Source organism: Pelophylax lessonae (genome assembly GCF_965119305.1).
Source record: "Pelophylax lessonae genome assembly, chromosome: 2".
NCBI classification, from domain to species: domain Eukaryota; kingdom Metazoa; phylum Chordata; class Amphibia; order Anura; family Ranidae; genus Pelophylax; species Pelophylax lessonae.
Window position 1 is genome coordinate 626008282 of NC_138769.1, and position 26354 is coordinate 626034635.

General features: G+C 46.2%; 1 protein-coding gene across 1 annotated transcript in view; it reads right to left on the reverse strand.

Annotated features, from left to right (window-relative positions):
* Positions 1 to 6844, reverse strand: part of MTMR6 (myotubularin related protein 6) — a 97116-nt gene extending 90272 nt beyond the window's left edge. Inside the window, exon 1 of the mRNA XM_082246682.1 lies at positions 6723 to 6844. Coding sequence (XP_082102808.1) covers positions 6723 to 6746 — 24 coding nt within the window. The 5' untranslated portion in view covers positions 6747 to 6844. The remainder of the gene's footprint in view (positions 1 to 6722) is intronic.
* Between the last annotated feature and the right edge of the window lie 19510 nt (positions 6845 to 26354).

Here is a 26354-nt window from a genome sequence, read left to right on the forward strand (position 1 = left end):
CCCGGGTCGGCTTATACTCGAGTATATACGGTACTTTTTTAAGCTTCAGGCGTTTTTCTTCTGGAGACAAAAAACTCAGATGTGAAAAGGGGCCATTGAAATGAATGGGATTTTGCTTTTTGGGCGTTTTGAGACTTCAGAGATGAGCGTTTTACGAGCTGAAATACGCTCAGGTGTGAACAGGGCCTTAGGCCCCTTTCACACAGGCGGACTATTCAGATCCGCCTGTCAGTTTTTTTAGCGGATCTGAACAGACACCCCATGCATCTCTATGGGGCATCGGATGTCAGCGGAGACATGTCCGCTGACATCTGATCCGTCAAAACCGGACGGATGGAAACCCTATTTTCCATCCGTCTGGCGGATCGGATGAGAACGGACAGACGGTCCGTTCCCATCTGATTCCCCCATAGAGATGCATGGGGACCTGACAGCTGTGTCTCCGCACACAGCGCGGAGACACAGCTGTCATCCTCCTGCTCAGCGGGTGATCGGCGGATCGATCCCCCACTGAGAAAAACAGAGTCCGCCTGACCGACTCAGTGTGTGAAAGGGGCCTAACGGCCCGTACACACGATAAGAAAATCTGAAGGGAAATTTCATCCGACGACCGATCTGTCAATTTTCGGATTGTTAGTATGGTGCTTTCGACAGCCGACTCCGACTTTTCGGCCAACAAAATCCTGATGTGCAGGCTATAAAATTTTTGTCGTCCGTCAAAACAACATCTGATTTTCATCTCATTAGTACAGATTTTGATGGAAAAAAATCTTATGAGCAAGACTAGGCATGGTCGGAGACGAAAGAACACATACAAAACAATCCAACACATGACATCACTTCTGAAGTAGAATTCTGTCGTATGGGAATATTCGTATGAAAATAACCTCTTCACTTTCCACATCAGACTAGCATGCCACAAAAAACGGACGACAGATCGTTCGATAATCTCATCGTGTGTACGGGGCTTTAGTCAAACAGAGGGATCTCTGGATTTCACAGCACTCTTGTAAAGCAAGAACCACACCCAACCCTTTATAATCTTGATACGATTCAAATGTTTCTGTAAAAAAATATGGTCACTTAGAAGGAATGATTGATGAAAATTGGAGCAGAAGCCAATCAGGAAGTTGCCCTGACCAAGAATTTTGATTCATCAGATCATAACACATTTTCCCACATGCTTTTGGGAGACTTCAGATGTGTTTTTGCAAAATATAGCCGGGCTTGGATGTTTTTCTTTGTAAGAAAAGGCTTCTGTCTTGCCACTCTACTCCATAGCCCAGACATACACTGAACGAAATTATAAAAGCAACACTTTTGTTTTTTCCCCCCATTTTTCATGAGCTGTAGTCAAAGATCTAAGACTTTATATGTACACAAAAGACTTATTTCTCAAATATTGTTCACAAATCTGTCTAAGGCTGGCCATACATGTTCAATTTTCTTGTACAATTTTCTGTTAGATTTACCACAAACCACATAATATGAGGTCAAAGCTAAACAGCACTTTCACTTATATCCAATTAGGCAGGCCTTTGTACTACATAGTTGAAGGTAAATTTCAAGAAAATTGATCAGAAAATTGTATAATGTATGGCCAGCCTTAATCTGTGTTAGTGAGCACTTCTCCTTTGCCGACATAATCCATCCACCTCACAGGTGTGGCATATCAAGATGCTGATTAGACAGCATGATTATTGCACAGATGTGCCTAAAGCCCCGTACACACGTACCGATCGTCGGCATACAAATGTTCGTCTTTTCTCCCCGGGATGTCGGTGTCTGTTGAAAAGTGCAAAGACAGCACAAGGACAGCACAAGAATTTTGTCTGCAGACTTCAGCTGACTGCAGAAGTGATGTCATGTAATGGTTAACTTTCCCTGTGTTTTTAATTTTCTGAGCATGCCCAGTCTTGCAAATCTGCGGTCTGTCGGCCGAATTCTGTACTGACAGGCGAACAATCGTCCGTTCTGGTGTCCGCAGACAAAAATTTTCATGTTTGCACGAAAGACTTTTGTCCGCGGATTGTGCGCAGACATCTGTCGGAGGCACCATACTAACACGCGTACAATCGGCAGATCTTTTGTCCGCCGACGTTTGTATGCCGACGATCGGTACGTGTGTACGGGCCTTTAGGCTGCCCACAATAAAAGGCCACTCTAAAATGTGCAGTTTTATCACACAGCACAATGTCACAGATGTCACAAGTTTTGAGGGAGTGTGCAATTGGCATGCTGACTGCAGGAATGTCCACCAGAGCTGTTGCCCATGAATTGAATGTTCATTTCTCTACCATAAGCCGTCTCCAAAAGCGTTTCAGAGAATTTGGCAGTACATCCAACCAGCCTCACCACCGCAGACCACACCAGCCCAGGACCTCCACATCCAGCATCTTCACCTCCAAGATCATCTGAGACCAGCCAGCTGGACAGCTGCTGCAACAATTTGTTTGCAAAACCAAAGAATTTCTGCACAAAGTGTCAGAAACCATTACAGGGAAGCTCATCTGCATGCTCGTCATCCTCATCGGGGTCTCCACCTGATCGTACTTCGTCGTTGTAACCGACTTGAGCGGGAAAATGCTCACATTCGATGGCATCTGGCACTTTGGAGAGGTGTTCTCTTCACGGATAAATCCCAGTTTTTCCTGTACTGGGTAGATGGCAGACAGCATGTATGGCATAGTGTGGGTGAGTGGTTTTCTGATGTCAACGTTGTGGATCGGGTGGCAGTGGGGTTAGGGTATGGGCAGGCGTATGTTATGGACAGCGAACACAGGTACATTTTATTGATGGCATTTTGAATGGACAAAGATACCGTGAGGAGATCCTGAGGCCCATTGTTGTGCCATTCATCCATGACCATCGCTTCATGTTGCAGCATGATAATGCATGGCCCCATGTTGCAAGGATCTGTACACAATTCCTGGAATCTGAAAACATCCCAGTTCTTGCATGGCCAGCATACTCACCGGACATCTCACCCACTGAGCATGTTTGGGATGGTCTGGATAGGCGTAAAGGACAGCGTGTTCCAGGTCCAGCCAATATCCAGCAACTTTACACAGCCATTGAAGAGGAGCAGACCAAAATTCCACAGGCCACAATCAACAACCTGATCAACTCTACGTGAAGGAGATGTGTGAGGCAAATGGTGGTCACACCAGATACTGACTGATTTTCGGACCCCCCCCCCCAATACAGTAAAACTGCACATTTATGGCTCCTTTCACACGGCCGGTGCGGTCCGTTGTCTGCTCAGCGCGGGATCAATCCGCTGATCTCCGCTGAGCAGGCGGATGACAGCTCTGTCTGTGTGCAGAGAGGGAGATGTGGAGATGTCAGAGCCCCGCTGCTTCCTATGGGAGAATCGGATGAGAACTGACCGCCTGTCCACTCTCATCCGATCCCTCTCCGGATTTCACAGACAGGATCGATGCGGATAACAGCGGGTGTCAGTGGAAATGTCACCGCTGACATCCACTGCCCCATAGGGATGCATGGAGGATCCGATCAGATCTGCCTAAAAAACTGACAGGCGGATCTGATCGGATCGCCCGTGTGAAAGGGGCCTTAGAGTGGCCTTTATTGTGGGCAGCCTAAGGCACACCTGTGCAACAATCATGCAGTCTAATCAGCATCTTGATATGCTGTTTAGAATTTTGCTCAGTGTATTATCACATAGTTGTTTGGCTCCTTTTTTAAATCATAACGATAACAGAAATCCCCCAAATGTCCTTGATGGAAAGTTTCCCTCCCCTGCAGTGTTTGGCCGTGGTACAGACACACAAGGTGCCAAGGTGATGCCCGAGCCGGTTTTGCATTTTTTGCACACATTTAAAAAAATTATTTTCAGCCTGAAGATCACACAAAAAAAACCCAATCATTAAATATTTTCTGAAAGCAGACAACCTAGAGAATAAAATAGTGCTAGTTCCAACTTTATATGTCACACGATATTACTGCAAGGGTCCAGGAAACATTTCAGTAAAAAAAAACTAAAGTCAATTTTAGGGAAAAGAAACTCAATAAACTCCCCAAATTTGGTTAAAATATAAAAGACGAGGTTGCACCGAGTAAATAGATGTCCAACGTGCCAAACCTTAAATTTGTGAACATACTTCAGTATTCTATGGGTGACGCTTCAAAAGCCCCCTATAGGTATCAGTTTAGTGTTATGGACTGGAAGGAAGGGTGACAACATACTGGAAGGAAGGGTGACAACATACTGCAAGACTGGAAAGGAGAGTGATAACTAGGGATGCACCGAAATGAAAATTCTGGGCCGAAACCAAAAATGCAGGATGCCCGTGGCCGAAAACCGAAACCGAAAATGACTTGTTCCCCCAAATAATTTTAAAATAGATAGAAGAGGGGCATACACCAAAAACAGGCAGCGACGTACCCCTGTCACTGCCACCCTGGCACAGTATATGTACTGTGACGGGTTGGCAAGAGGTTAATTTAATTACCAATGGTATTTGTATTATGCAGCACCGACCAGTGGCAGTTAATTAACCCCTTTGTGCTGCATTAGTGCAACCAGTGTCAGTGTTAATTAACGCTGGTTGCACTGCTACTGGTTGCACTAATGCAGCACAAAGGGGTTAATTAACTGCCACTGGTCGGTCACTAATGCATCAGTGACCAGCAGTGGCAATACATTAACCCCCTCATGCTGCATAATACAAATACCATTGGTAAGCTGCCTCAGCCCCCCCCCCCCCCCACTGCCTCAGCGTCCCGCTCAGCAGTACACCCAACCCCCCCCCCCGCGCCTCAGCATCCCCCCCCCATCCCAAGGATGCGATCTCCTTACTGTCACTCTGCTCCTCCGGTGTCCTTCATTCAAAAGACGCGCCTCTGGCCGGTGGCCCGCCTCCCAGTGATGTCACTACTACTACGATCTGTGTATGAATGAAGTGACAGACCGGGCGGGCGAGCGGCCGCTAATAGATATAACTATGTGAGCCTTCACTTCCCTGTCAGAGGAGATACCCGCAATGCCCGCATGGTTGCAACCATTGTAGTAGGGACATCATTGAGAGGCGGATGGTCGGCCAGAGGCGGGACTTTTCAAACCTGCGCTGCGCCCTCCTCCTTCCTCACGGCGGCCATTCATTTCGGCATTTTTAACCCATTTTCGGCCGAAATGGGATAGGCTCATTTGTGGCCGAAATTTCAGTCCATCCCTAGTGATAACATACTTGAAGGAAGGGTGACAACATAATGGAAGACTGGAAGGGAGGGTGACAACATAATGGAAGACTGGAAGGGAGGGTGACAACATAATGGAAGACTGGAAGGGAGGGTGAAAACATAATGGAAGACTGGAAGGGAGGGTGACAACATACTGGAAGACTGGAAGGGAGGGTGACAATGTACTGGAAGACTGGAAGGGAGGGTGACAACATAATGGAAGACTGGAAGGGAGGGTGACAACATAATGGAAGACTGAAGGGAGGGTGACAACATAATGGAAGACTGGAAGGGAGGGTGACAACATAATGGAAGACTGGAAGGGAGGGTGACAACATAATGGAAGACTGGAAGGGAGGGTGAAAACATAATGGAAGACTGGAAGGGAGGGTGACAACATACTGGAAGACTGGAAGGGAGGGTGACAATGTACTGGAAGACTGGAAGGGAGGGTGACAACATAATGGAAGACTGGAAGGGAGGGTGACAACATAATGGAAGACTGAAGGGAGGGTGACAACATAATGGAAGACTGGAAGGGAGGGTGACAACATAATGGAAGACTGGAAGGGAGGGTGACAACATAATGGAAGACTGGAAGGGAGGGTGACAACATAATGGAAGACTGGAAGGGAGGGTGACAACGTACTGGAAGGGAGGGTGACAACATAATGGAAGACTGGAAGGGAGGGTGACAACATACTGGAAGACTGGAAGGGAGGGTGACAACATACTGGAAGAAAGGGTGACAACGTGCTGGAAGACTGGAAGGGAGGGTGACAACATAATGGAAGACTGGAAAGGGAGGGTGACAACATACTGGAAGAAAGGGTGACAACGTGCTGGAAGACTGGAAGGGAGGGTTGCAACGTACAGGAAGACTGGAAGGGAGGGTGACAACATAATGGAAGACTGAAGGGAGGGTGACAACATAATGGAAGACTGGAAGGGAGGGTGACAACATAATGGAAGACTGGAAGGGAGGGTGACAACATAATGGAAGACTGGAAGGGAGGGTGACAACATACTGGAAGACTGGAAGGGAGGGTGACAACGTACTGGAAGGGAGGGTGAAAACATACTGGAAGAAAGGGTGACAACATAATGGAAGACTGGAAGGGAGGGTGACAACATAATGGAAGACTGGAAGGGAGGGTGAAAACATAATGGAAGACTGAAGGGAGGGTGACAACGTACTGGAAGGGAGGGTGAAAACATACTGGAAGAAAGGGTGACAACGTGCTGGAAGACTGGAAGGGAGGGTTGCAACGTACTGGAAGAGAAGGTGACAACATACTGGAAGACTGCAAAGCGAGGGTGACAACATCCTGGAAGACTAGAAGGGATGGTGACAACGTACTGGAAGCCTGGAAGGGAGGGTGACATCATGAGTGGGGGGGCTCTGTGTAATGTAGAGGATGCTGCCAGCTCCTCCTGTAACACCCCATAGCCGCTATTAATACACAATACATGCCGAGCCCGGAGCGGTGTATGGGGGAGGGGTGGGCGGTGTACTGTACCTTGGTGGTCCTGATGTGCTCCATCCGTGCTGTGTGTTGTGGAGATGATGGGCGGGGAGGGGGAGGCTCCGCCTCTCTTCCTGCCGCTGTATCTGGGAGACACTTCCTGCTCAATGACAGCACGCTACACACCCGGACTGCGCAGCCGCAGCCGCCGACATTGTGTGAGAGAGGCGCCACCGCGAGGTCATCTAGAGAACTGCACATTATCATTGTCCCTATAGTAGTCGAGGTGTGCGGAGTGTGGTGTGATCTCTTATAACCACATCATCATAAGTAATCAGCTCCGACCTCTAACACCCGCTGTATGCTCACCCTCTTCACATAGTCCAGAAGAATAAAAACAAATCTTTTACATCTAATAAATCGTATACATTACAACCTTATTCTCTAATGGCCTGTAAACAGTGTTGGGAGTAACTAGTTACAAAGTAACTAATTACAGTAACTACATTACTTTTTTTGGTAACTAAGTAAAGTAACTAGTTACAATACTAATATTGGTAACTACACTACTTTACTAGGCTATAGGACGTAACTACACTACTTTACTAGGCTATAGGACGTAACTACACTACTTTACTAGGCTATAGGAAGTAACTACACTACTTTACTAGGCTATAAGAACGCGCTTTCCTGCGTTACCCAAGCCGTGCGATACAATCGTTATTTCGAAGAATAGAGAGGGGTGAAGTTTATGACTTTTTGTTGCACTTTATGTTTTATTCTGTTTTTTCAGGTTTTGTTCTCATGTTTCCCAAAGCCTGTGTTTATACAATAAACTCTATGCAGAAAGAGTGTCATGTATCTTCTTCTACACGTTCAATTAAGAAAGAGTAAAGTAAAGTAATAAGTAGTGAAGTTACTTTTCAAATGCAGTAACTAGTAAAGTAATCTCATTACAATTTACAGAAGTAACTAGTTACATTTTTTGAGTAACTACCCCAACACTGCCTGTAAACTATTTCACCTTCTGTACCCTCTATGGATTGTAAGCTCTTCTACCTTCTGCATAGGCGTGCGCACAGGGTGTGCCAGGTGTGCCTGGGCACACCCTTATCACCTAGGGCACATTAGCATTATCGCTCTGTTTGCCAGTGAGGAGATATGAAAGATCTCCCTCGGACCTGCTCTGCCATAAGAGAAGTGCCACACACTTCTATTTCACTTTGCCAGCAGGGAGAGTAATGTACCGGGCCATATACATGTAGGCAAACATATGCATGTGTATTTAAACTTTGGGGTGCACACCCTAATGCAATAGGATGCTCACACCTATGACCTTCTGTATTTCCAGGGCTGGACTGAGAATGAAAACCAGCCCTGGAAAAAATGACATACCAGCCCCATAGCATTGCGTCGTCATACCAGCACAACATCATTTTCTTGTTCATAAAAGGTAAAATCAGTGGCGTACCTAGAGCATTTGGCACCCGGGGCGGATCCTATATCTGGCACCCCCCACACTTTAAAATGTAAAAACACCCACAAAAAAATGTAATGTTTTCAAGAATATTTTTTGCACAAATCTCACAGCCCCCCATCACAGTGCCCCTTGCAGTCTGCCCTCGGTCTCTCTAATCACAGTTCCCCCTTTTGCACTCTCTGCCTCCCCTGCACAGTCCTACCTTCAGCATAGATAGAAAGCTAATATTAGCAATGTGTTTAAGTTTGAGTAAGAGATTGGAGACTTGCTAAAGGAGATATTCAGAGACTACAGACATGATACAGTAGATGGTCAGAGACTGCGGACATGATACAGGAGATGGTCAGAGACTGCGGACATGATAAAGGAGATGGTCAGAGACTACAGACATGATACAGTAGATGGTCAGAGACTGCGGACATGATACAGGAGATGGTCAGAGACTGAGGACATGATACAGGAGATGGTCAGAGACTGCAGACATGATACAGGAGATGGTCAGAGACTACAGACATGATAAAGGAGATGGTCAGAGACTACAGACGTGATACAGAAGATGGCCAGAGACTGCAGACATGATACAGGAGATGCTCAGAGACTGCAGACGTGATACAGGAGATGGTCAGAGACTGCAGACATGATACAGGAGATGGTCAGAGACTGAGGACATGATACAGTAGATGATCAGAGACTGAAGACAAGATACAGTAGATGGTCAGAGACTACAGACATGATAAAGGAGATGGTCAGAGACTACAGACATGATACAGGAGATGGTCAGAGACTACAGACATGATACAGTAGATGGTCAGAGACTACAGTCATGATACAGGAGATGGTCAGAGACTGCAGACGTGATACAGGAGATGGTCAGAGACTGCAGACATTATACAGGAGATGGTCAGAGACTGAGGACATAATACAGTAGATGATCAGAGACTGAAGACAAGATACAGTAGATGGTCAGAGACTACAGACATGATACAGTAGATGGTCAGAGACTGCAGACGTGATACAGGAGATGGTCAGAGACTACAGACGTGATACAGAAGATGGCCAGAGACTGCAGACATGATACAGGAGATGCTCAGAGACTGCAGACGTGATACAGGAGATGGTCAGAGACTGCAGACATGATACAGGAGATGGTCAGAGACTGAGGACATGATACAGTAGATGGTCAGAGACTACAGACATGATACAGGAGATGGTCAGAGACTGAGGACATGATACAGTAGATGGTCAGAGACTGAGGACATGATACAGGAGATGGTCAGAGACTGAGGACATGATACAGTAGATGATCAGAGACTGAAGACAAGATACAGTAGATGGTCAGAGACTACAGACATGATACAGGAGATGGTCAGAGACTGCGGACATGATACAGGAGATGGTCAGAGACTGAGGACATGATACAGTAGATGGTCAGAGACTGAAGACAAGATACAGTAGATGGTCAGAGACTACAGACATGATACAGTAGATGGTCAGAGACTACAGACATGATACAGGAGATGGTCAGAGACTGCGGACATGATACAGGAGATGGTCAAAAACTGAGGACATGATACAGTAGATGATCAGAGACTGAAGACAAGATACAGTAGATGGTCAGAGACTACAGACATGATACAGGAGATGGTCAGAGACTGCGGACATGATACAGTAGATGGTCAGAGACTGAGGACATGATACAGTAGATGATCAGAGACTGAAGACAAGATACAGTAGATGGTCAGAAACTACAGACATGATACAGTAGATGGTCAGAGACTACAGACATGATACAGGAGATGGTCAGAGACTGAGGACATGATACAGTAGATGGTCAGAGACTACAGACATGATACAGGAGATGCTCAGAGACTGAGGACTTGATAGAAGATAGAAGAGCACTAGGGGGGCCGGAGAGCACAGACGAAGCAGAGAGCACTGGAGGTGCAGAAGGGCACAGTGGGGGGGGGGGACTGGAGAGAATTAAGAGGGGGTTTGGAAAGCATTGTAGGGGGGTTGGAAGGTGCAGGGGGTGGATTGCACTGGGGAGGACAGGGAGCACTTGGGGGGCGAGCAGGGAAAACCAGGGGGGTGGAGAGCACTGGGGGGGACAGGGAGCACTTAGGGGGGTGGGCAAGGAAAATCAGGGGGGTGGAGAGCACTGGGGGGGGACAGGGAGTACTTGGGGGGCGAGCAGGGAAAATCAGGGGGGTGGAGAGCACTGGGGGGGACAGGGAGCACTTGGGGGGCGGGCAGGGAAAACCAGGGGGGTGGAGAGCACTGGGGGGGGCAGGGAGCACTTGGGGGGTGGGCAGGGAAAATCAGGGGGGTGGAGAGCACTGGGGGGGACAGGGAGCACTTGGGGGGCGGGCAGGGAAAACCAGGGGGGTGGAGAGCACTGGGGGGGACAGGGAGCACTAGGGGGGCGGACAGGGAAAACCAGGGGGGGAGCACTGGGGGGGACAGAGAGCACTTGGGGGACGGGCAGGGAAAACCAGGGGGTGGAGAGCACTGGGGGGGACAGGGAGCACTTGGGGGGAGGGAGAAAGCACTGTGGGCATCTGAAGAGCATGGGGGGGTCTAAAGAACAGGGGGGTCTAGTGCACTGGGGGGGGGCTAAAAGCACTGAGGGAGGGATTAGGAGCACTGGAGGAGGTTAAGAACTTTGGGGGGCCAGCAAAAGAAGTTGTATAGGAGGGGGATGGGGCAGCTGCATATAGATGAATTGATCTTTTCCTATTCTTCCTGCAGGAGGGAGAGGAGGAGAATCAGTTATTCAGCAGGAAGCTGCAGGAAGAATAGAGAAAGATGAATTCCTCTATATGCAGCAGCCCCATCCCCCTCCTATCCAGCACACACTTTTGCAATGGGCACTCACCTTCTTCCCGCCGAGGCTCCGCCCCCTTATTCCAGCTGAGGCTCCGCCCCCTTATTCCTGTCGCGGCTCCGCCCCCTTATTCCCGCCGTGGCCCCCCCCCCTAGTAGCACGGACTGAAGGAGCTGCCACTGCAGCTGCCTTCACACTGCAGGATCTGTCTGAACACACCGGGCAGGACACCGGCTGACACCCCTCAGTGAGTGGCACCCGGGGCGGGCTGCCCCCCGCCCCCCCCATTGGTACACCACTGGGTAAAATCATGCATTTTAAAGCACATTTAATGAGTGCATTATTTATAGATAAGACAGATATAAAAACACTCCTCCCCCTAATACAATGCTGATTCCCCCCCCTCCCTGGCCCCCTCCTCCTAATACAATGCTGACCCCCCTCCACCCTAATAAAATGCTGACCCCCTCCCAGCTCCCTCCCCCTAGTACAATGCTGATTCTCCCCCCTCCCCTTAATACAATGCTGATCTCCCCCTAATAGAATGCTGTCCCCCCAGCCCCCTCCCCCTAATACAATGCTGTTTCCTCCTCCCCCTAAATTTGGGGGGATCAGCATTGTATTAGGGGGAGGAGGGCGGATCAGCATCGTATTAGGGGCCCTAGTACAATGCTGATTCCCCCCTCCCCCTAATACAATGATGCCCCCCCCAGCCCCCTTCCCCTAATACCATGCTGTTCTCCCCGGCCGCCTCCCCCCCTAATACAATGCTGTCCCCCCCCCTAATACAATGCTGATCCCTGTCCCCCTAATACAATGTTGTCCTCCCCCTGCCCCCTCCTCTCCTAATACAATGCTGTTCCCCCCCAGCCCCCTCCTCCTAATACAATGCTGTTCCCCCCATCTCCCTCCCCCTAATACAATGCTGTTCCCCCCCATCCCCCTCCCCCTAATACAATGCTGACCCCCCTTCCCCTAATACAATGCTGTTCCCCCCCAGCCCCCTCCTCCTAATACAATGCTGACCCCCCCTAATACAATGCTGATTCCCCCTCCCCCTTATACAATGCTGTTCCCCCCCGGCCCCCGCCCCCTAATACAATGCTGTCCCCCCCTCCTCCTAATACAATGCTGTCCCCCCCACCCCCCTCCCCCTAATACAATGCTGTTCCCCCCTCCCCCTAATACAATGCTGTTCCCACCCCCCTCCCCCTAATACAATGCTTCCCCCCCCACTGGCCCCCCCTTCTAATACAATTCTGTTCCCGCCCCCTCCCCCTAATACAATGCTGCCCCCCCACTGCCCCCCCCTAATACAATGCTGTTCCCCCTAATACAATGCTGTTCCCTCCCCAGGCCCCTCCTCCTAATACAATGCTGATCCCCCTCCCCCTAATAAAATGCTGACCCCCTTCTCCCTAATACAATGCTGATTCCCCCCCAGCCCCCTCCCCCTAATACAATGCTGTTTGCTCCCTCTCCCTAAATTGGGGGGGGGGGGATAAGCATTGTACTAGGGGGGAGGGGGCCAGGGGGGGGGGAACAGCATTGTATTAGGGGGAGGGGGGGGCGGATCAGCATTGCATTAGGGGCCCTAATATAATGCTGACCCCCCCCCCAATGCAATAACGAGGACAAGTTTCCCCCCGTCCCCCCAGGCCCCTTTACTCCTACCTGGCTGTCTACAATAGGGCAGCCCAGGTTCCACTCCGCGCTCCCTCAGTGTGTCTTAGATGACCTGCTTGCTGCTACGATGCTGGTGTCATGTCTGTGTAAGAGGGAAGGGCAGGATCGGATGTCATGCAGTTAGGAGATCCGCCACCGCGCAGCCGCCCGCCCGCCCGCTGGATATGACGTCATGCCGCTCACATCGGCTGGCGTTGGAATTAGTAAACAATCCGTGCAGTGCAGCGGGCCGGCAGCGGCCGGGCAGCCCCATCTTAAAGCGGCCACATCTAAAAGCGGCCCCATCTTAAAGCAGCCACATCTTAAAGTGGCCCCAGGGCCGGCGGCCTACCGGGAAATTTCCCGGTATCCTGGTAGGCCAGTCCGGCCCTGTGTATTTCCCCCGTATACTCTCATAGATTGTAAACTCTTCTACCTTCTGTATTTCCCCCGTATACCCTCATAGATTGTAAGCTCTTCTACCTTCTGTATTTCCCCTGTATACCCTCATAGATTGTAAGCTCTTCCTTAATAAATTTTTATTCGATTTTCCCAAAAAAATATTTATATACAGACAAAATAACAAAACAAACAAACAAAAAAAAAACCAAAGGAAAAGAAAAAGGAATTACACTTCCATTATAATCAATGACTCAATACACTCAGCCTTGCCTGTGTTTGCCTAATTTCCAGGGGAAGAGAGGAAAAAAAAAAAAAGGGGGGGGGAGAGGTGCTGGCCATAGGTGGGGGATTCCATACAGTCTACATTTCCAAACTTGAATAAAAGACTTTAATTAATTCTTATACCAACATCTACAACATTATATTCATTATTCCTCTGTAGTCATAATTGCCCTATAGGTTGAGGTGGTTTTAAACGAGTACCCTTTATTCCATATTGCTTTATGTCTATCCACATTTCTTGTAGTTATATACAAAAGTTCTTCCAGCCGACATAAGTCATCTATTCCCTTCCACCATTGTTTCAATGTGGGAGCTTTAATTTCCCCCCACATAGCCGGGATTAATGCTTTCACAGCATTTAGGAGATGTGGAACAATTGATCTCTTATAAACATAAGGTGAATCACTAGTACAATGAAAAAGTATTGTCCAAGGGTCCATCTGTATTGTATAATTTGTTATTTTTTCTATATAATCGACCACTTGTTGTCAAAATTGACTCATTTTTAAACAATCCCACCAGATGTGGGCATGTGAAGCAGATTTCCCACATTCTCTCCAACATAACGATGATCTAGAGGGAAATTTTTTTTGCAGTTTAACTGGTGTATAATACCATCTTACTAATAATTTATAATTAATTTCTATCATTTTTGATGAGACTGAAGTTGTACACGCTAGTAACAGAATTTTATCTTTCTGTGTATTCATCAATGGATGTTGTAAGTCTAGTTGCCATTTTTCAAGATATTCTGGACATGTGGATGAGCGAATACCTATTAGGGCTTTATAAAATTTAGATATCCCATGGGTAGGAGAATATTTATTTTGAAATATTAGCTCAAATGGGTTTTAATCTTCTATACCTCTTAGGGGTTGTGTTAAGGCTCTTATAAACCCCGCAAGCTGATTGTATCTCCATTTATCTAAGTACTTGATTGGTTGGTCTTTCAAAATCTCCGTAAGAGGTTTAAGAGAGCCTGCGACAAGTCCCTCCTGTGACCATCGGCTAAAACCCTGGTCAATCATACCCGGGGGGGAAAAAATGATGTGTAAGTAGAGGCATCAATGGGGAGTTAAATGGCCAATTAAATCTTTTATGTAGCAAATCCCAAATATCTAACGTAGAGGTAGTTAATGGTGAGACACCAGGTAGGATACCTCTAAAAGATCTCGGAAGCCAGGGGATGACTGCTAAATCTATTTTTCCCATCTGTGACTCAACTTGTACCCATAATTTTGTATTTTCTGCATATTTCCAATCTTTAATCCGATTCAAAATTATAGCATGATAATACGTTTTTATATCCTTCTGTATTTCCCCCGTATAACCTCATAGATTGTAAGCTCTTCTATCTTCTGTATTTCCCCCGTATACCCTCATTGATTGTAAGCTCTTCTACCTTCTGTGTCCCCCCCGCCATACCCAAATAGGATAGAAGCTCTTTTACCTTCTGTTACCCCCCCCCCCCATAGCCCATAGCTTAAAGTGGAGTTCCACCCTAAATTTATACTTACCTCCATCTTCTCGCTCCGGGTCCCCTGAAAAACAAATGGATAATCGCAATTTTTTTTTTTTACTTACCTTGTAGAGAAAATATACTTACCTTACTTCCTTCTTCCTCCCCTCGGCGGCCACGGCGATTCGTCACTTCCTGGCTTTGCAATGATTCCTGGGAGCTGAACATCATCGCTCCCAGGAATCAATGCGCCTGCACCGGCCCCGACGTCAGTTCCGGTGCACGCGCGTCATTCCCTTCTAAACAGCTTCTGGGGAATGCCCAGAAGCTGTGGAGGGATGACGTGCGCGCACCGGAAGTGACGGCGGGGCCGGTGCAGTGCATCGTGGGACCGAAGAAGAAGGAAGAGGACACAGAAGAGGATCGCGCTGGCTTAAAGCTGCCCACACCTGAGATGGCAGCGCTGGACAATACTTTTTCAAGGTAAGTATTTCTCCTAAAAGGTAAGTGCAACCCGGGACAGATCAGAGGCTAGCCATTGTGGAATGTACTAGCCCTGACTGTCCCGGGGGTATTTTTATTAAAAAAAGTATCCCCTGGGTGGAACTCCGCTTTAAGGCCCTGTTCACACCTGAGCGTTTTTCAGCTCATAAAATGCTCATCTCTGAAGTCTCAAAACGCCTAACAAGCAAAATCCTATTAATTTCAATTGCCCCTGTTCACATCTGAGTGTTTTGTCGCCTGAAGCAAAACACCCTGAAGCTCAAAAAAGTACATGAGCTTTTTTTTTTTAGGCAGGTTACAAGCGTTTTTGTTAGATGTCAATTAGATGTCAATCAATAACTGCCTCCAAACACCTGAAAAAACGCCTTAAAAAAAACGCCCTAAGAAACGCCTGAAAAACGCCGAAAAAACCTGCAATACGCCAACAAAAACGCCTGAAAACAATACGCGCAGGAATGAATGTCTCCCTTATACCATAACAGATTGTAAACTCTTCTAACTTCTGTGTCTCCCCCCCCCATACCCTAATAGAATGTAAGCTCTACCACTGGGCACTGATGAGGCTGCACTGATGGGCACTGATGAGGCTGCAATGATGAGCACTGTTAGATTGCATTAATGGGCACTGATAGGCTGCGCTGATGGGCACTGTTAGATTGCATTGATGGGCACTGATAGGCTGCGCTGATGGGCACCGTTAGACTGCATTGATGCAGTTGCACTGATGGGCACTAATAAAGTTTTTGTTGTTAATATTAATTTTTGTAGCTTAATTCTGCAAAAAAACATTTAACGTAATTTTATGGGATCATTTACGAGGGCGTGTTTAGGGATGAAATTAGGGGCGGTCAGGGAAGGAGTTGGGTGGTACAACTGGTGGTGAGTAACTCTTAAGGCCTGGCTAATAGCTCAGGACTTGAAACTTTGATGCCTGCCTGTCAAAACCAGATACCCGCACCCCCTAAAAGTGCCAAACATGGCAGTGGAATGGGGGAGGATGAAAACAAGCAGAACTTCCCCTTTTGAGTGGAGCTCTGCTTTAAATCAGTCTACACCCGTTCTTGCATCTTTTTTTTTTTTTTTTTTTTTTTTTTTAGATTTTGCAGAAACCAACCAGAGGTGAGGAGAGTATGAAGAGAAAATGTTTCTTGCCTAAAAACAGCCATAAATTGAACAATGTAACCGGACAATATCTATTCAGATACGTCTACATGGAAAAGGAGGCAGCCTAGTTCCATTTGAAAAATCTTACCTGAACTGACATGAATGTAATCATCTGATTACATCTGTCCACACATAGACATAAAGTGGGTAGGGATGCACCGATCCGATATTCGGATCGGATATCGGCCCCCGATACGGGAAAAAAAGCTAGATCGGGGGATCGGTAAAATTAAACAGGCAAAAAATTTGGGGGAGCATACCCATGTATTTCCAAAGCTGCTGCAGCTATGAACCAAAAGACATGTATATTAAAAAAGAATAGCGCGCAAATGCAAAAGAAATTACTACCAAATCTGAAGAGAGTCCATAAATAAAAATGGGGGTTTGGTCCCACCATATGGCCATATCGTGCTCAAGCCCACTACTGCGTCAAAGTACCCCATTATCAGTGGGTCCTACACTATCCATGAAAAAGAGATGAATCCAGCCCTTCTAACCCTTGGAGACAACACTCCTTGCTGGGAAGAATGTGCAAATGCACTACAGGGGACTCCTCCTATATCCATTTGATGGTGGACACTGATTGAGTACAGGTGTATGTGGGGGGTGGGGAGGGCTGCTCAACCTCGATAGTCTGGTCAGACCGAATACATAATAAACAGGCAAAAAATTTGGGGGAGCATACCCATGTATTTCCAAAGCTGCTGCAGCTATGAACCAAAAGACATGTATATTAAAAAAGAATAGCGCGCAAATGCAAAAGAAATTACTACCAAATCTGAAGAGAGTCCATAAATAAAAATGGGGGTTTGGTCCCACCATATGGCCATATCGTGCTCAAGCCCACTACTGCGTCAAAGTACCCCATTATCAGTGGGTCCTACACTATCCATGAAAAAGAGATGAATCCAGCCCTTCTAACCCTTGGACATTCTTCCCAGCAAGGAGTGTTGTCTCCAAAGTAATTTCTTTTGCATTTGCGCGCTATTCTTTTTTAATATACATGTCTTTTGGTTCATAGCTGCAGCAGCTTTGGAAATACATGGGTATGCTCCCCCAAATTTTTTGCCTGTTTATTATGTATTCGGTCTGACCAGACTATCGAGGTTGAGCAGCCCTCCCCACCCCCCACATACACCTGTACTCAATCAGTGTCCACCATCAAATGGATATAGGAGGAGTCCCCTGTAGTGCATTTGCACATTCTTCCCAGCAAGGAGTGTTGTCTCCAAGGGTTAGAAGGGCTGGATTCATCTCTTTTTCATGGATAGTGTAGGACCCACTGATAATGGGGTACTTTGACGCAGTAGTGGGCTTGAGCACGATATGGCCATATGGTGGGACCAAACCCCCATTTTTATTTATGGACTCTCTTCAGATTTGGTAGTAATTTCTTTTGCATTTGCGCGCTATTCTTTTTTAATATACATGTCTTTTGGTTCATAGCTGCAGCAGCTTTGGAAATACATGGGTATGCTCCCCCAAATTTTTTGCCTGTTTATTATGTATTCGGTCTGACCAGACTATCGAGGTTGAGCAGCCCTCCCCACCCCCCACATACACCTGTACTCAATCAGTGTCCACCATCAAATGGATATAGGAGGAGTCCCCTGTAGTGCATTTGCACATTCTTCCCAGCAAGGAGTGTTGTCTCCAAGGGTTAGAAGGGCTGGATTCATCTCTTTTTCATGGATAGTGTAGGACCCACTGATAATGGGGTACTTTGACGCAGTAGTGGGCTTGAGCACGATCGGTAAAATTAACAGATCCACAGGCCGATACGGTTTTTCTCTTTATAGCAGAGAACAGCTGTCAAAGAAAAAAAAAAGAGCCTCCTGCAAATGCCTTTCAACTCTCCCAGTTAAGTAAACACAATGATTACAATGTATCTTTTCGTTCCTCTGCCAGAGGAGGGAAGTTTAACCTCTAAGTGCCGGGTCACACTTGTGCGATGCGGGAAGGCTGCGAATTCGCAGCCTGTTCCCGCATCGCAAACACACATCTGGCAGTTCACACTACCATATGCGATACGCTGGGGGTGTCAATGAAATGTTAACGACACCCCCAGTTTGATCGCATATCGCAGTGTGAGCTGACAGTTCGCACAGGATCGGATCGCACAAGTGTGAACCACTGTGCGATACGATCCTGATGCGGCTGAAAAAATGCCTCATGTGCGACTTTTGTGCGGGTGCAGTGCGAATTTAGCCATACAAAGTGTATGGCTGAATTCGCACTGCACATCCGATCGCATGTAATGAAGGAGCAGTGCGCTCCGATATTACATGCGATCGCGGCACACGCGGAAGTGTGAACCGGCACTCAAAGACTAAACCCATGACATTTTAGATTTTCAATGCACAATGTTATAAGGTATCTGCCGATACCGATCCGGAAGTATTATTTTGTTATAAGCTCACAAAACAGTACTTCCGGATCGGACTCGGGATCGGCGATTTCACAAAGCAAAAGATCGGTATCGGGATCGGGACCAAAAAAGTTGGATCAGTGCATTCCTAAAAGTGGGTATAGAAAAGAATCACACCCCTTTAAAATATTCACATTTTGTTGCTTTGCAGCCTGAAATGAAGACACAGTTTTTGTTTTATCCATCTGTATTTACTCAGTGCAACTTATAACATCCAAGTTAAAGATATAACACCAACATGTCAGAAAGGGTAACTGTGTTGGAAAAAGGATCAACCCCCTTCCCTCCCCTCTTAAAAAATGACTTGTAAATTCCATCAGGTGTAGCTAATTTGAAAGCTATTTGACTTTCAACTGTGATCAGTTGTAGTCATTTTGTTTAGCTCAGCATGAAAAGAGCTTTCCTGGAGCATTCCAGTCCCTGATAGTGCAACGGAAGCAAACAATCAACTATGGGTGGCAAGGCACTGTCAAAAGATCTCCATGAAAAAGTCAGGAAAGGATACAAAAAATGTCTAAGGCTTTATCAATGCCTAGAAGCACAGTGAAGTCTATTATTAAGAAGTAGAATGTATTTGGTACAACACAGACCCTCCCTGGATCAGGATGCCGCTCCAAACTGGATGAAAGGGCCAAGAGGAAACTGGTCAGAAAGATTACCAAGAGGCTGACAGCAACTCTGAAGCAGTTGCAGGAATTTATGACAAAGAGTGGTCATTGTATGCATGTGACAACAATATCACATATGCAAGAAAAAAGCCACTCCTCATGAAAGGCCACATGCAGTCACCACTGAGCTTTGCCAAACGCACCTTGAAGATTCTGAGGCCACATGGAAAAAGGTGTTATGGTCAGATGAAACTAAAATTGAATTATTTGGCCTCAACACCAAACAATATGTCTGACAGAAATCCAATACAGCTCACCATCCAAATAACACCATTCCTGAAGAACATCTGCTGCCCTCTGCCAGAAAGTTGTAAATGGGAAGAAACTTTACCTTCCAACACGATAATGACCCAAAGCACACAGCAAAAATGACCACACAGCTGTTGAAGGATAAAAAGATGAATGTCCTTCCATGGCGTAGTCAGAGTCCAGACTTAAACCCCATTGAAAATCTGTGGAATGACTTGAAGACTGCAGTCCACAAACGGTCACCATCAAATTTAACTGAATTTGAGCAGTTCTGCAAAGAAGAATGGACAAATATTGCAAAGTCTAGATGTGCAACGTTAGTAGAGGCATCTCCCAACAGACTAAAGGCTGTAATTAAAGCAAAAGGTGGTTCAACAAAATACTGACACAAAGGAGTGATCCTTTTTTCCAGCTTAGTGATTCTGTTTTTTTATTTTTTTTTCTGACATGTCGGTGTAAATACAGCTGGATAAAACAAAAACTGTGTCTGTCTTCATTTTGGGCTGCAAAGCAACAAAATGTGATTATTTTAAAGGCGGTGATTCTTTTTCTATACCCACTGTACATTGTGGTCCAATCTGGATCCACCTGAAAAACTGACAGAAGGATCCACACTGAGCCTAGGTTCACACTGGTGCGATGCAGACACCTCAGGTGATTCACACAGGAATCACACTGCATTCCTGTGCACATCACATGCAATTTCTGTGTGGTGTAAATTCAGCCATACATTTTGTATAGCTTAAATCACATTGAATCTGCACCAAAATGGTGCAGGACCCTTTTATTCCCCCACCTGAATCACATTGCATGGGTTTTCAGGGCCGCTGATAGGGGAGGCCCACTAGTCCTCCTGTAGGGGGCCCAGGCACACAGGGGGGCCCCAACAGTATGGGGAATCGGTGCGGTCGGGTGGAGGAGCAATTACAGAAGGAAGCCCCGTGCGGCTCTCTACAGCAGCTGAAATCCAGTTTCTACCCCTCCTGCCAGTTTTCAGCAGCTGCAGGGAGAGACACTGCAGGGAGAGACTCCTGTTCTGCCTGAAAAACAAAATGTAAAAAATATAAATAAATACATAATAATTAAACATTGTAATAAATATTTTTAAAAGATTGTAAAATAAAATAATTGTAAAAAATTTTAACCTTTAAAAAAAATGATACATTTGTTTTTTAAATGTAAAAAACAATAAAAAATTGGCTAATTTACACAGGTTCTCTGTTATGTTTGTGTTCGCTAATAATGATTTTAGTGTATTTTTCGTGAAAAAAATATTGTCTTGATTAATTTGGGGGGGGACGGGCAGGTAGGCTCTATGGGGCCCTGTGATTTCTAACAGCAGCCTTGTGGGATTCTGGCAATCGCACTGCGTTTTGAGATCTGTTAGTCGTTAGGATTACATTGACAACTGCAGAAGATTGCATGTGCAATTGCAATTCGAAGTGGGAAACACACAGGATTCGCTGTGTTTCCTGCACCGCATAAGTGTGGACCAGGGCTGAATGTCCGTGTGAGAGGGGCCTAAACTTTCCAATGACAACGCTCATGTTCAATATGCTGTTCAGCAATGGCTGAGCATGAGGCCCACCTTTCTCTAAGCAATGAATATGAGTGTATGCACTTGATGTTAACCGCTTACCGACTGTATACTGTATATATACTAGTGATCGACCGATATCGTTTTTTTGTGGCCGATACCGATATTTTGCCAATCGCATATCGGTATCGGCCGATATTGTCCGATATTTTCACACATGTAAAAGTTTGCAAAAAAAAACACAAATTTCGACACAAATCTCTTAATAAACATGTTAATCTTTATTTATTAACATTTTTAACATTCTTCACACCTTAACTGCATGAAAACTGATAGGAAACTGCACTTGCAGGGACATTTGCATGTCACATCATCTGATTTGTGCATTAATGCATAATAAAGTGCTGCAGTAGTGGACTCACTCACTGCAATATTTTTACTTCACTACTGTAGTGCAGTCAGTGCAAAACTGCTAGAAAAAAAGCTAGACAACATCTACACACACAGTGGATTGGACTGGAGTCAGTGAACTACCTCTGCAGCATGGCACTCACTGCAACTGCAGCAGTAAGTGCAAAACTGCTAGAAAAAAAGGTAGGCAACAACAACAGCTACACAATACACATACATACACAGTGGATTAGACTGGAGTCAGTGGAGGACTACCTCTGCAGTAAGGCACTCACTGCAAATACTGCAATCAGAGCCAAACTGCTAGAAAAAAAGCTAGGCAACAGCTAGACAGTGGATTGGAGTCACTCAGTGGACTACCTCTGCAGTAGGGCACTCACTGCAACTACTTCTCTTAGTGCAAAACTGCTAGAAAAAATCTAAATCTAGGCAACAGCTAGACAGTGGATTGGATTGGAGTCACTCAGTGTACTACCTCTGCAGTAGGGCACTCACTGCAACTACAGCAGTCAGTGCAAAACTGCTAGAAAAAAGCTAGGCAACAGCTAGACAGTGGATTGGATTGGAATCACTCAGTGGACTACCTCTGCAGTAGGGCACTCACTGCAACTACTGCAGTCAGTGCTAAACTGCTAGAAAAAAGGTAGGCAACATCTAGATAGTGGATTGGATTGGAGTCAGTAGACACTCACTGCAACTACTGCAGTCAGTGCAAAACTGCTAGAAAAAAAGCTAGACAACAGCAAGACAGTGGATTGGAGTTGGACTGGAGTCAGGGGACTACTGCTGCAGTAGTGCACTCACTGCAATTATTTACTGCAGTCAGTGCAAAACTGCTAGAAAAAAAGCTAGGCAACAGCTACCAGGGGAGGGCTGGCAGCCTTAGGCCTGGAGGGCAAGTCTACTCAAGTGGCCCGTTGAACCACTGAATCAGCTCTCCATCCATGCCCACCTGGTTTTATATTGGGTATTGATGTTATGAAGCAAGACATATATGACATGGCATGACCCCGATCTGTTGAAGAGCCAATGCAGCAACTCATTATGTGTCCAATCACAGCCGATCACGTGTAAATGTGGAGAGCCAGATTAGCAGCATCCTCGCAGGGGAGACCTGTACAGGTAATCAGAGCACAGCATTACAGTGCAGCCTCAGCATTGCCCAGCAGGTGACGCCAGTCTGTGTCTATCAGTGACACCAATCAGTGCTGCCTTTCAGTGCCCATCAGTGCCTGCTCATCAGTGCTGCCCATCATTGCATCAGTGCAAAACAGTACTGCTTATCATGTGGAAGAAATGGACTGGATGGCGGCACTCCAATCATGCTATGACTAAGCACCAGCTTGGGTGTGAAATGCGTTAGCTGCCAGTGTCATCATCTCCGCTATGGTATGATCATCCTTCATGTATTTTTGTATCTTTTTTTTCTTCAATAAATGGTTCATTTTTTTGGAGTGCCACTATCCAGTCCATTTCTTCCATATGCTTCTGTTGAAACCAGGGCGTGCACCTGAATTTCCTTTCTGAGGCTGAACTTTGAACGGAGGCTTTTTGTCCTGGAGCAACACAATGTCTTGCTAGTACTGCTTATCAGTGCCGCCCATCAGTGCGGCATATTAATGCCTCCACATCAGTGCTACCTATCAGTGCCTATCAGTGCCCATCAGTGCGGCATATTAGTGCCTCCACATCAGTCCCGATAAGTGAGGCATATTAGTGCCTCCACATCAGTGCTACCTAGAAAAACATTTTATCCACTTCTGGACAGGAAGGTTTTGCCCCCTTAAGGACCAGGCCATTTTTTGCAATTCGGTACTGTGTTACTTTAACTGACGATTGCGCGGTCGTGCAATGCTGTACCCAAATACATTTTTTTGTGCTATAAACAAAAAAAGAGCAACAATTCTGCAAAAAAAAATAAAAATGTATATTTTTCACTTTCTGCTATATAACATTCCCAATTAAAAAAAAAATTAAAATCAAAATTTTTCATAATTTTAGGCCAATTTCTATTCTGCTACATATTTTTGGTAAAAAAAAATCCCAATTAGCGTATTTTGATTGATTTATGCAAAAGTTATCATGTCTACAAACTAGGGGAAATATTTATGTCATTTTTATTTGTTTTAATTTTTTTACTATTCATGGCGGCAATCAGCAATTTTTAGCGGGACTGTGACATTGCGGCGGACAGATCGGACTCCTAACTGACATTTTTGACACTTTTGAGGGGACCAGTGACATTACTACAGTAATCAGTGCTAAAAATATGCACTGTTACTGTAATAATGGCACTGGCAGGGAAGGAGTTAACCCTGGGGCGATCAAAGGGTTTAGTGTGAGCCTAAGGGGTGTTTTCTAACTGTTAGAGGGGATGGTATTGTGAAATGAACACAGAGACCTGTGTTCCTAAAAAGGGGGATAATAGGAGCTCTGTATTGATTTCTGAGAGAACAACGGTCTGCCGTGTTACAACAGCAGACCGCCGTTCTCTCTCCAAGGGGAGTGATTGCGGGCGCCTGGTGGCAATTGTGGCTGCTGGCCCCCATGGATTGGCTACCCTGCTGGCGAGTGGGCACACGTCCCCAGGATCGCTCCTGTGGACCGCCGTACATGGTAACCTGCTGACCTGCCACCGTATAAATGTGGCGGCTGGTTGGCAAGTGGTTAAAAACATTTTTTTTTTTTTTTTTTTTTTAAGCAAACATCACCAACAGAAAGCTTGAATTGTGTGTGGGGGAAAAAAATGATAAAACTGTCATATAGGTACAGTGTAGCATGACCGCGCAATTTTCATTCCAAGAGGGACAGCGCTGAAAGCTGAAAATTGGCCTGGGCAAGAAGGGGGTGACAGTGTCCAGTAGGCAAGTGGTTAAACAAGGCTGGGGGAGAGGTATTCTGTAGAGATGGAGTGGGAAGAAAGAGTAAAGAGGGGAGAGTGTGGTCACAGCTCACTCACTTGTACAGTCCCAGCAGCAGCCTCACTGGCTCAGTCAGCAGATTCATGTTTAGGATGTGACTGTCGGATGCCTCATGTTTAGGATCTGAAGTTTCCAGCGTGCACAGGGAGAGAGGGGCGGGAGAAGACAGAGCAGATCTGTTCTCCCATTTGTGTAGAGGAGGGGGGAAGGGCTGTGCTCTGCAGGGATACAACACTCTCAGCCCTGTCACAGGACGATCGGCTCGTAGCTGCAGTGAGTGAGAGAGGCGTTCTGTCACTGCTCCTCCACTCTGTTAACCCCGCGCTGGAGCCGCCCGAGCAGTAGCACACCACCAGTACCGGACATGTGCAGCTCTGCGCTGCCAGCACAGCGGCCCATTTACAGTGAATCCAGGCGGCCCAGGGGGAAATTGCCACCTTTCCCCCCAGGCCAGTCCGCCCCTGACAGCTACACAGTGGATTTGAGTGGACACTACTCTTTTCAATACTCCCAATTAAGTAGAACAATATTATAATGCAGCAAGCAGAACATTTCAGCATGTGCATGGTCACCTGTTAAAGGTCTTCTGTTTCAAACAATGCTGCCACTTCATAAACATGCTCAAGAGGAGTGGAGGACAGAGGAGCAGAGAGAAAGAGGTATCTTCTAGCATGGGAAGCAAGTCTTTTGTAGCGTGCCTCATTTTCTCTCCACCACTAAAGAGGATGACTTCTTCTGTCAATTACTGCTTCTTTCAAATAGAGATGAAGTTCATCATCCAGGCTCATAGTTGCAGATTCAGAAGAAATTGAATCCTCCGGATGAGGCCCCAATAAAACACTGAAAATGTCCTGATAAATTTGACCACGATGAAGAAGATTCTCTTCTGTTCGTTGACGTATTTTTGGACATTTGTCTGTTTTTGCAGCATGCTGCTCTTTATAAAAATAGTGTTCTTGACTTGTCTTTTTGGCAAGAACCTCCTGCACCTCTTGTTGAATATCTTCTGTCAGCCATTGTTTCGCCTTAGCCAATACATCATCAGAAGAGTGTAACGTTCATGCGTTTTTGTTAATGGATGGATTTTCAGCTGCAGAATTATCACACTCAGTAGCCTTGTAGAGATACTGTTGAATAAACCTATCCAACTCTCAGGACTTCATCACGGTGTACAGCCTGTTATGCAATATACATATACTCAATCAGATGTTTTAGTGGAGGGATAGAACATATGAGAATGTATAGATGAGAGACAGGTTGTATGGTGATTACTAGGAGTAATATTAGGAGAGTTGCAGGTGATGGTAAAGCAGATAGGTTCTGATGTCTAGTATAGTGCAGATGGTAAGAGGACACAGATGGAGTATACTTAGACAGAGTAACCTAGTGCAAGGATAGTTGAAGGTAGTCCCAAGAGCTAACAGTCTATGCAGATGGTATGGAATAGATAGATAGATAGTCCTGGTAATTGCAGTAGATGACAGTAGGAGATTGGTTAGTAAGGAATCCCCTGTGGGGTACTTATCACTTAGATAGGTTAGTAGTAACAATGTCCATAGATAGAGAGGTGATCCCGTAGCGAGATACGGATCAGCGGCGAGGTTCCGGCGTCAGTTCAGCAAAGGAAATGTCAGCAGCTCCGACTTCACAGGAGAAGGTGCGGTGAACATGTGGTTTGAACGAGCGATGAGT